Genomic DNA, 10200 nt, shown 5'->3' with positions numbered 1-10200 from the left:
TTGTCTTTGATATTATCTTAGAGGGTTAGTATGACGAGGAGTTTACATTGCACTATTACAAACAACTTGGGTTTTTTGAGATGTGATACTAGTGTTTTTAGACTTAGTTTGAGTGGTTATGCAAGATAAATCTAATACATTTAAATAAAACGAATATTGTATTCTTCAGCAGATTTGACGTACCAGTAGGGAGGTGTAACTTACAGTAATTAGCCCTAATGATTAAGTCAAAAGTTTTTTAACCACTTTGTGATTATTTCATATATCCTTTCTTGTCTTTCCTGTCACTCCCGTAATTGTTACACAACATAAATCAGTAAGCTCAGTTTCACCCTTGTGAAACTACCTGATCAAAGAGAAAGTCACTCCCTCTTACCTGGAATGGTATCTTCTATGTGGAATACTTTCTGTCTTGTCAAACCACAGCCAGTAGCTGTAACATGCTCAGTGTTAAAAGAAGACTGTAAATGACTGACACTTACTGGATTGACTCACTCTGACAAGTGGTTAAATGAACTGAAGGGGGTCACAAGTGAATTTCCTGGGTGGGACATTTTAACAAAGCTAAATTCTGCTTCACAAGATTATCTTTATCATTCTAAGCATGTTCCTCTGTGATTTGGCAACTGTATAACAGGTCCAGTCACATTGAATGATTTTATTGACTCATTCATTGCTATTGCACAAGGGTGCTTCTTTTATGTTGTCTTTTGTGTGTCCATGCTCAGTGGTAATTAAATAAAGTCTCAGTATCCATATCAAAGGTTCATGCATATTTTATTCAAGAGTAAAAAAGTGGATCGTCCCATGGGGCATGCTTACAGTGTTAGTGACTGGGGAGTCAAAACAGAAAGAGAGCAGAAAGAGTGAGAGAGAGAGAGAGAGAGAGAGAGAGACAGACAGACAGAGAGAGAGACAGAGAGAAAGAAAGTAAGAACCGTGGCACAATTTCTATGGCACAGGGTCTCCCAGGGGGGTTCACCTCTCCCAAAGAAGCACAACAAGATCAACCAAGGAGCAACGCAACATGAAGAGCAACCAGCAGAGAGAGAGAGCTTAAATATTAAGAATAATGTCCATAATAAATAGAATCATAATAATCATAGAATCATAAATATCATCAAATAACAAGAGGAATCATCAAGAATTATGATCAGAGAGAGAGTACACTTTTTTCCTTTAAATTGTGACAGCAACACACCGGCTCTTCTGTTAAAATGTGTCTTTCTGCTTTTTGCTTTAAACAGCGCAAATTTTAACCATGCAATCATGCTTTTGGCTGCCTGAATGCCTGTGCCTCTGTATATAGTATGGTCATTCATCAATGCTAATTTAATATTTGTTTATCGTTATTCATATTTATCGTTAAAAACAACTCCTGTACACCGACAAAGAAGAGAGGAGAGAACGTGGACTTGACACTTTGAATAGAAGCGTACTGTCATTCTGTACAGCATCGAAAGAAACCAGAAACACAGGTTGTGAAAAAGAAAAAGAAAAAAAAAAACATGAAAAAAACCAACAACAAAATATAACACAAAATGAATACAAAAAATAAATTAACATTATGTACAAAATAAATTATTCATTATTCCTCAGTTCATTTATATTAGCCAGAAAAAAACAAAAAGAAAAAAAGATCCTACCATAGTGAAACACAGAGCACAAATATAATCTTCACATTATTATCAAAGAACTTAACTCTGCATGCACTGATGCGTTAATATAAATGCTTTACAAAGACCTTTTCTTGTGACTTCTTCTTGTCGTCTTGGCTGCTGCCTTAATCAGAAGAGTCTGTTTCCTTTGTGAAATATTATTTCCTGCTTTTTAGGCCGGAGATTTCCCAGCCATCACTGCTGTGTGGTAGCAGACAGCAACACAGGAAGAAAGGAGGATGTAGAAAGAGAATGAATAGAGTATGACTTCACATTTCAACTCCCCCCGGCTCCCTCTCATCCATAAAGCATCCTACGTTCGCTATACTGCATCTTGCATCTCGTGACCGTGTTCATCACATGTGCAATAAAACCTCTTTATGTAACCTATTTACACACAACAGGTGGGGAGAAACACTTGTTTCACATCTGATCCTGGCCCAGTGTCAAGCCTTTGCAGAGAGCTAACTGGCCTGGGACCAGAGTTTTTTGTTTTTTAATATTTTTTTGGGAGGGCAACGAGGGGGGGAGGGGGGGGTGGGGGGGGAACTCCACTTGACTTCAAGTAGAGGATGGTTACAGTGTAGTGCTACAAAAGCAAACGGGAATCTCCTCCCGAGAAGAAAAGGACAGCGAAGGCTCAGATTAGACTGCAGCTGAGATTATCTCCACACATCTCTCGGCAACAGATACCACACCACACATCAAAAATTTTCTCGCTGGCTGATGGCGAGATCAGCTCGTGTTTGCAAACACATATTCAGATATTCAGATATAACTGCACGGACATTTACATGTTGAAGCATGTGCACACACGCAGGCAGGCATATCCACGACTCTATAAAATCAACCTATCGCAAGTTTGGTTCCACTCCCTGTTTGCAAACAGGAAAAAGAAGCATACATATCTTTAACGCCCCTGCCCCTGATTGCCACCCCCATCTTCCGTGCAAACTCTTGACCCCGCCTGACACAGCACACACCACGGACAGCCATGTCATGCTGACACTGTCAACCCACTGTTGATCCCCAACATACATGGTGAACAGCAGCTCCTCCTGTTTTGCATGGAGAGTGTTTTTGTTGTTTCTTTCCTGTTGTTGTGCAGGTACATGGGAGTTGTAGTTCTTTATATAGGGCCCATCAGTTCAGTGAAGAGACTCAGCCTTTGGTGGTATAGTCCGGGTACGCTCATGCCTTTACATACAGCTGAGGGCAACGGGAATGGGGTAGATAATCGTGTGTGTGTGTGTGTGTGAGAGAGATTGCATGTGTGTGTGATGTTGTCTGTAGCCCATTCAGTGTATGTAATACTATGTTTGTGTGGTGCATTTTCTTGTGTATATATGCCTATGTACAAGTATCTATAAATATGGTACCATATGAGAGTTGTTGTAACTGCAGGTATGTGTCTGGGCATGTGGGAGGGTATGTCCATCACTGTATATTGCTGTTGCTGTCGGTCCCATTGGGCTCTCCCATGTTCATGCGGCCCATTGACAGGCCCACGCTGTTGACGGCATCGCGTCGCGGAGGCATCCTCTCGTTGATCCGATCCAGACCTTTGGCCTCCTCGAAACTGCTGATCCGATGCTGCGGGGAGAAGCCTCGGATGGCTGCGGAGACAGGCAGACACACACCCACACACGGACACACACAAACATACATACATACATGCACACAGAGTTAATATTTTACCAGACATTAAGTAGAATCTTGTGTATCCAAACCCCTGGGAGTTTTGAAGGAAATATTCAGAGCGCTGAAATGGATTGAAGAGTCCAAACCACATTTTATTCATTTATGAAATGTGCATGTGCACACATTTCATGGCGATCCGTCTGGTTTAATTCAATTTTCAAATGCTTTCAATTGGGCACACCAGCAAGGACATTTCAATGCTTATGACCCTGACTGTGCTCCTTTAACAGAGGGATATTTTGGGTTTGGATGAACAAGGTTCTGTCATATATGCAAATCAACACAGTTCTTACACCACTATCTACACACATCAGCTACTGTCATCTATTGTCTGAATGCTGAGCTAGGATTAGTTTGACCTCATAGCTCACAGTGAACATGACAGTCAGTGCGACCTGGCCATTGATCCTAGATCAGTAGTCTGAGGCACCTGCTAGATAAGCCGTTATGAGACACAGAGTATGGAACAAAGCACAGCTGCACAGAAGCAGTCGTTCATAAGTCCTTAAAACATATTTAGCCTATGTGAAGAGTTTTTGACATTCCGCCGTTTGTTCTGGAGGTTACCACTTTCCCCATTACATTCTGTAACCAATATGTAAAAATTAAAGATAAGGACAAAAGTCAGATGTCAGGTTTTCCATATCTGCCAGGTTGATTCTTTTGGCCATATTTTAAGTTGGGTTAGACTTTAGCAAATTTGTCTTTTTTTGTGATAATGAACTTCAGCTTTGTCTCAATTCCTCTTCCTCAGCGAGTTTAATGAATAATAATATGCTGATGCACTCAAACTTGTTCTTTAAAGGGGCACTCTGCCAATTCTACACATGCACATCAGTTTATGATGTCATCAAGGTAATCTTGGCTTGGACACACAAATGTTTAAGGGAATGGTTCAACATTTTGGGAGATATGCTTACTTGCATAAAATTAAATGACAAGACTGGTATCTCCCATGTCTGTATGGTAAAGTTAAAACAAGTGGCAGCGAGCTGTTAGCATAGCATCTGTTAGCATCAAGACAGGAAATGGGGGGATAAAGTATACAACAATTCATTCAGGTAGTGTACAACCAAACGTCACAAACCAAGCACTACATCTTATCATGCATTGCGCTGAAGGAATGGATGGATTGTTTGGACACACCTATTAAATCATGTTTGTTTGATCCATAAAAAAACAGCACTGTGGTTTTATTATACTGGAACTATTTCTTGGCACAGTGACTTCCTGTAAAACTACAACATGCCGTCTTTATGGTTCTGTCCGTGTACGAATTAAACAAACAAGGTACAAAATGTCGAACTGTTCCTTCAATGGCATTGTGAAATGGGGATATAGAGTTTAAAGACATGGGTATTGACCAAGCATGAAGGGTCTGACAAAAAGATGCCATCAGTTGCATTATGGGAAATATGGGATCCAGCTCTTTTTGGATCTGGACCCACAATAAGGATAAAAAAATTAGCATATGTCCGGCTCTTTTGCTTCAGTTTCAAATATTTAACAATTGTTTAATCAGTCCCTTTTGAGCCCCCAAATTTATGGCAGGGCAATAATAAATAGCCAGAGTGCCGCTTTAAATTAGACTCAAAGTGGACCAAATAAAAGCAGAATAATTGGGGTAACAACTTATCAAAATTAATTAAACCAAAATGAGTAAAACCTCTCCAACCTGAAGCTTTGAGATCAGCTGATCTGCGGTCTCTGTGTTGACAGATGCTCCTGCACTGATAAGGAGGTCTGTCAGCAGAGATTGCTGCCACTTTTGAACAACAACTACTGCCATATTACCTTTGCACACATGCAGCTACACACCACTAAGCCACTGTCCTACACAGCGGACACCTCACACCCAGCTACAAATAATAGTACGTAACAGAAAAACATAACACAAAAGATACCCATAATTTATTTGCTTCAACAAATTATGGACTATAGTTCAGGACAGCACAAAAGTTACAAACACAAAAGACTACAGTTAACAGAAGCATGCAGAGTAATAACAAAGCTTGTGTACGCAGCTTATAATACACTAAACACAAATACCATGATCACAATCTGTTCAGTAGCAGACCTGTTCTGGCTTCAGTCAGAAGAGTCATCACAGGAGCTCAGTACAGAACCTGTTAATGCGTTACTGAAGTGCTCTGCTTAGGTGATGTGACCATTTACTGAAGAAGGCCATGGGATATGGTCAAAAGCCCAGTGAATAGCTGAGTTTTACCACAGAACTTTTGAGGTTTGGTTTGTAAGATTATTAGAAATATTCCCTTAACACTTTGCATTAATTTACTTTTATCATAACAGGTGACTCTTGTTCTGCTTGTGGAGAAACAGATTGGCTGCATGTTTATCTTCTACAGAACTACAGTGCCTATGAAATATCAAGAAAAGACAGTAACACACTGCAGACTATAAGAGTGACCCTGCCCAACTTCACAACACCCACTACCACCCACAGCCCCGCTCTTCTTGCGCGTGTATGGTGTGTGCAAGACAAAGTTGTGTGTGATACGTGCCGTGTGCTGAAAAAGACATGAATAAATGTTTGTGTGTTGGGAGAGAAGGTGTAGTGCTGTTTCCTGTTTGCCAAGAGATGGAAAGAGAAATGTGTGTGCATGTTTTGTGTGATTAAATGTGGTGGCTATGTTGTGAGCGCTGATGTGGTTAGAAGAGCTTGGTGCATCGTGGGTAAGGAAAATCTATGACCTTATGAGCATGGGTGGCTGAGAGCGCAGCCATGCTGCACACACGCACACTCACAGGGAACACATGTGCGCACGCACAACACACACACACACACACACACACACACACACACACAGTGAAATGAGTGGGATTTTACCTTCAGCGTCCTTAACTGTCTCGATGGCTTCAATGGCCTCAATGGTAGCTGAAGGATGATGGAGGAGAAAAGAAGAAGAGAGAGAAAGGAGGACAGGAAGAGAGAGAAGATGACAGGGTCGAGAGAGTAGATGAAGTACAAAGAAAGAAGGAGGAGAAGAAGAAGAAAGGAGTGAAGGCTGAAACATGCTTCTGTGCAATTGCGTTTAAATGTGACGGCTTAAGGACGCAAGTGAGGGCGACCGCAGATAAAAATCTCCACTAAATGTAGTTAAAAAAAACACCGGCCCGAAAATGTTTAGCCAGTGCCTGTGTTGGTCCAACACCAAACCAGAAATTTGAACACAGGAAGTAAAGGAGAACAAAGAGTAACTAGTGGTGAGGTATATCGATGCAAATATTTGATAAGCAGCGTCATGATGGCCCAGGGGCGTACCATTTAAACCTCTACGTCTCTGATTCATCTCTCATCCTGTCTACCTCTCGACTAAACCCTATACATTAAAAGCAAAGATGCCCGTCTCTGAATAAAACACAAAGGAAGAAACAAACAAACAAAAAAAAAAAAACGCATTCTGATTGGTAAATCCAACATATACATTAAATGTATGTGCACTTTGTGTCTGCAGACACTGATACAAGTGACGCATGACGCTTGCAAATTAGCTGACTCAGAGACATGTTTCAGGCTTTAGTCATGTGAGGCCCTCAGAGCAGCACTGAGACCATGGCAGGTTCAGAGGGCACCTGGTGTTAGCAGTAGCTGCTGTTAGCCCACGCACACCTCACACACGCTTTGGCTGTATGTCCTCTCTATCATTCTTTAGCTCTCTTTCTCTCTCTTGCCTTCTCACACACACACACAACCAGCAGGTTGTTAGTATCCTCAGCGCCGGTGAGGTGAGGTGGAGAGAGTGAGCGAATCAGTGAGGCAGAAGGATGAGAGGAGAAGAGCAGAGGAGGAGAAGAGGAGAGAGGGCAGGAAGGAACCGGAGGATGGTCCAAAGCAGGTATTTAAACTGTGTCTATGTGTACTTGTGTGTGTTTTAGTTCTGCCTTTGAAGGTGTGTCCAGGGTTACGTTTGAGAGTGCGTTTGTGCGAGTGTGTTAAACACTCACCGCTCTGCAAGGTCTGTTTGCCCCCAGACAGCACTCCGCTGGGCAGCATGCCTGTAGGGGTCAGTCCCTTCAGGGTCAAAACGTTCTCACTCTCCTCCCTGAGAGACAGACAGAGATGGCGTGCGTGTGTGGGACAGGTGTGTGTGAATAAAAAGAGAAAATTACAGAGAATTACACACTTCCCCTCATTGTGCACCTGCAAATACACAAAAACATGCTCGCGGAATGCTGAAAGTACCAGGCAGGTGACTTCTGATTAATTTCTCCTAAAGTTAAATACAGCATTTATAGGCATACGGTAAACACACACACACACACACACACACACACATGTAGTGCGTACAATTGGAATTCAGCTCACCGTAGAACAGAGAACATTTTAGCCATCTTCCCAATGGCTCGAATCTTGTTTTTGATCACCTCTTTCCTGGCTGCTGCTGCACTGGCTGGAAAAAGAATCAAACACAAACTCATTAATTGCTGTCATCATAAAAAAACAAATTGCCAAGATATCTTTGTAAATACTGAATTATATTTCAGTCTTGTATTTATTCACACAAGCATAGGTTTGAATCATGACTTAAACGTCAATGTTGAGTGTTTCTTACCATCAAAGATCTCCTCTCCGTCATTCATGAGCTCATCGTCAGAGCAGATACTGAGGACATTGACCAGCATCTCAGTTACTGCAGGACACAAAGACACACACTTAATCAGGAACATAGTTGCACCCTTGTGGCCTAGGGGTTAAGACACCAAGCAAGAACAACAACACCCCGGTTTGAGCCTTGCTGCTTGTTGCATGTCATTCCCTGTCTCTCTCACTCCCCCCTCATTTCCTGTCATCTCTCCACTGCTGCCCAATAAAGGCATAAAATGCCTCAAATCTGACTAAACTGTGGTTACCCAGGAGTCCCTAATCCTGTAAGTAGGGGTTGTACACCTTTTTAAGCTGATATAATTGCTATTTTTAGAGAATATTACTGAGACCATGTAGAGTACATAAAAATGATCTTCCTTTAAAACTAAGAAATTTATAGAGATTATCCCTTTTAGTGTTTTTACCTTAGTTGTGTTCGCTGAGTGGTGAGATCTAGCGCAAGGACACAGACAGGATGTTATTGCCGTCTGCATCTCTGCCTTTCAAAGCTAGAATTCAAGATGAAGTTGTGCCTGCTTTGTGCAGCACAGACTGGACTTCTGTCCAGTTAAGGAGGTGTTAAAGGTTCTTGACAGGACAAAAGTGGAGAGAGGATAGCTCACAGGCCATCAAGTTCTGTCAGTCTAAGAGTACTCACGTCTTTGTCAGAAGAATACAGTTGCACAGTTGGTACATGAGTGCCATTTGATGGAAATGTATCATGATTATAATTTGCAGTGGTATTACAGAGATTATTTCGATTTTTGCGTCAGACTTTTTTGGCTTAATTTATTAAATGTGCAAACTGATCCATGACTAGGGTTGAGTGCTAAACTTAGTACTTGTAAGAGTACTGACCAAATTGTGTAGCTACTACAGAGTACCGATTACCGTTAAATCAATTATAGAGTATAGAGAGAAAAAGAGAGAGCCAGACTATGTCACCCATACAGCCTGTTCAAGTCACAGTGAGTAAGGGCAGTGGTGAACCTAAAGCGGTCCTGTGTGGTTTCCCTTGTCAAAACTTGATGCAGACAACACTTGCTGCAATATCTGTAAATGTGAAATGCAAAGCTGGCCAGGGCAACACGTCTAACCTGAGGACACACCTGGTCTAACACAAAATATATTTAAAGCTAAAGAGTGTATTGTGTATGACAGCCTGGAGGCAAAGTCCCCGCAGCAGCCACAGCTAACGTTAGCATGCCTGCAGCCAGCGCTGGAGATAATGAAGTCATTGTCCATGCAAGACAATACTTTACGTGAGGCACAGACAACTTTACTGGATGCTTTTGTATGTTTTGTTATTACAGAGATACTAAAGCACCTTAGAAAGGTACCACTAGATACTAGTACCAAGTTCCTGATACCAGTACCCAACCCTATCCATGACAACTGCTATTTTTGTAGTACTTTATACTAGATTTATGCCTCCAAATGAAATTGTAAGGGCTGACTTTCTATCTTTTGTGACTCTCTTGCTGCTTCACACTACACCAGTCTGACCAATCTAAAATCAAAAGTGTTTCATTAAATCATGGCAGCCTTGGTAGCTGGACTCATCATCCTTGAGCTCCTTCACAGTCTGGTGATCTGTCTGAGCATAAAATCCACCAAAGCTCAAATAGCTCACATTTAAATCAGGTCTTAAATCAGTACCAACACAATTTAGCCTGAAGTAGGTTTGTGTTAACCGGCATTTCAGTCTAGTGCTGGATTTTCCACACCAAAAGGAGTGTTCCTTTGGATATTACAGCACCACTGACGACAACCTGACGCTTTAATGTTCTGATTATGATGTTCTGTATGTGGAAGAGTCTATATAAAGGATTTGTGTGTGCGTGTGATACCCTTTTCTCCCACGAAAGGCAGTGACCAGGTGAAGACGTCCATAAAGTTGGGCAGCCAGTAGGGGTGAGGAGAGCAGTTGAACTGACGGATGTTCATCACGTTGTTCTCATACTTCAGCACCGCAGCTGGACACACACACACACACACACACACACACACACACGCACATATAGATGATTGAATTTGGTCAGATATCAGACAATATTATTCTTAAAATATTAATCCCTAAACATCATGTTAAACATACAGTTATAATAAACTGAAGAACATGATTCAGTTTTAAAATGTTCACTACACACATAGTCCACACATCCACACACTATTTCTATCAATGTGTTTTAAGCGTTTCTGTTCAGTCTTAGATGAAGAATAATATGCTGTTGA

At 41.5% G+C, this 10200-nt stretch overlaps 1 protein-coding gene across 5 annotated transcripts in view; it reads right to left on the bottom strand.

Moving 5' to 3' along the window:
• Positions 1 to 760: 760 nt before the first annotated feature.
• LOC117261048 (protein phosphatase 3 catalytic subunit alpha-like) overlaps positions 761 to 10200 on the bottom strand; it is a 49667-nt gene continuing 40227 nt past the window's right edge. For 3 of the 5 annotated variants that reach the window (XM_078169200.1, XM_033633247.2, XM_033633248.2), the window contains exons 9-14: positions 9816 to 9941; positions 7934 to 8011; positions 7687 to 7771; positions 7326 to 7423; positions 6208 to 6255; positions 761 to 3274 (exon numbers count right to left, since the gene is read on the bottom strand). In XM_078169200.1, coding sequence (XP_078025326.1) covers positions 3096 to 3274; positions 6208 to 6255; positions 7326 to 7423; positions 7687 to 7771; positions 7934 to 8011; positions 9816 to 9941 — 614 coding nt within the window. In that variant the 3' untranslated portion in view covers positions 761 to 3095. The remainder of the gene's footprint in view (positions 3275 to 6207; positions 6256 to 7325; positions 7424 to 7686; positions 7772 to 7933; positions 8012 to 9815; positions 9942 to 10200) is intronic. The other 2 variants (XM_033633249.2, XM_078169199.1) reach the window with 1 other exon arrangement.

Source organism: Epinephelus lanceolatus, chromosome 7 (genome assembly GCF_041903045.1).
Source record: "Epinephelus lanceolatus isolate andai-2023 chromosome 7, ASM4190304v1, whole genome shotgun sequence".
Classification (NCBI taxonomy): domain Eukaryota; kingdom Metazoa; phylum Chordata; class Actinopteri; order Perciformes; family Serranidae; genus Epinephelus; species Epinephelus lanceolatus.
Note: the sequence above shows the minus strand (reverse complement) of the source record. Positions and strands in the feature narration are given on the sequence as shown.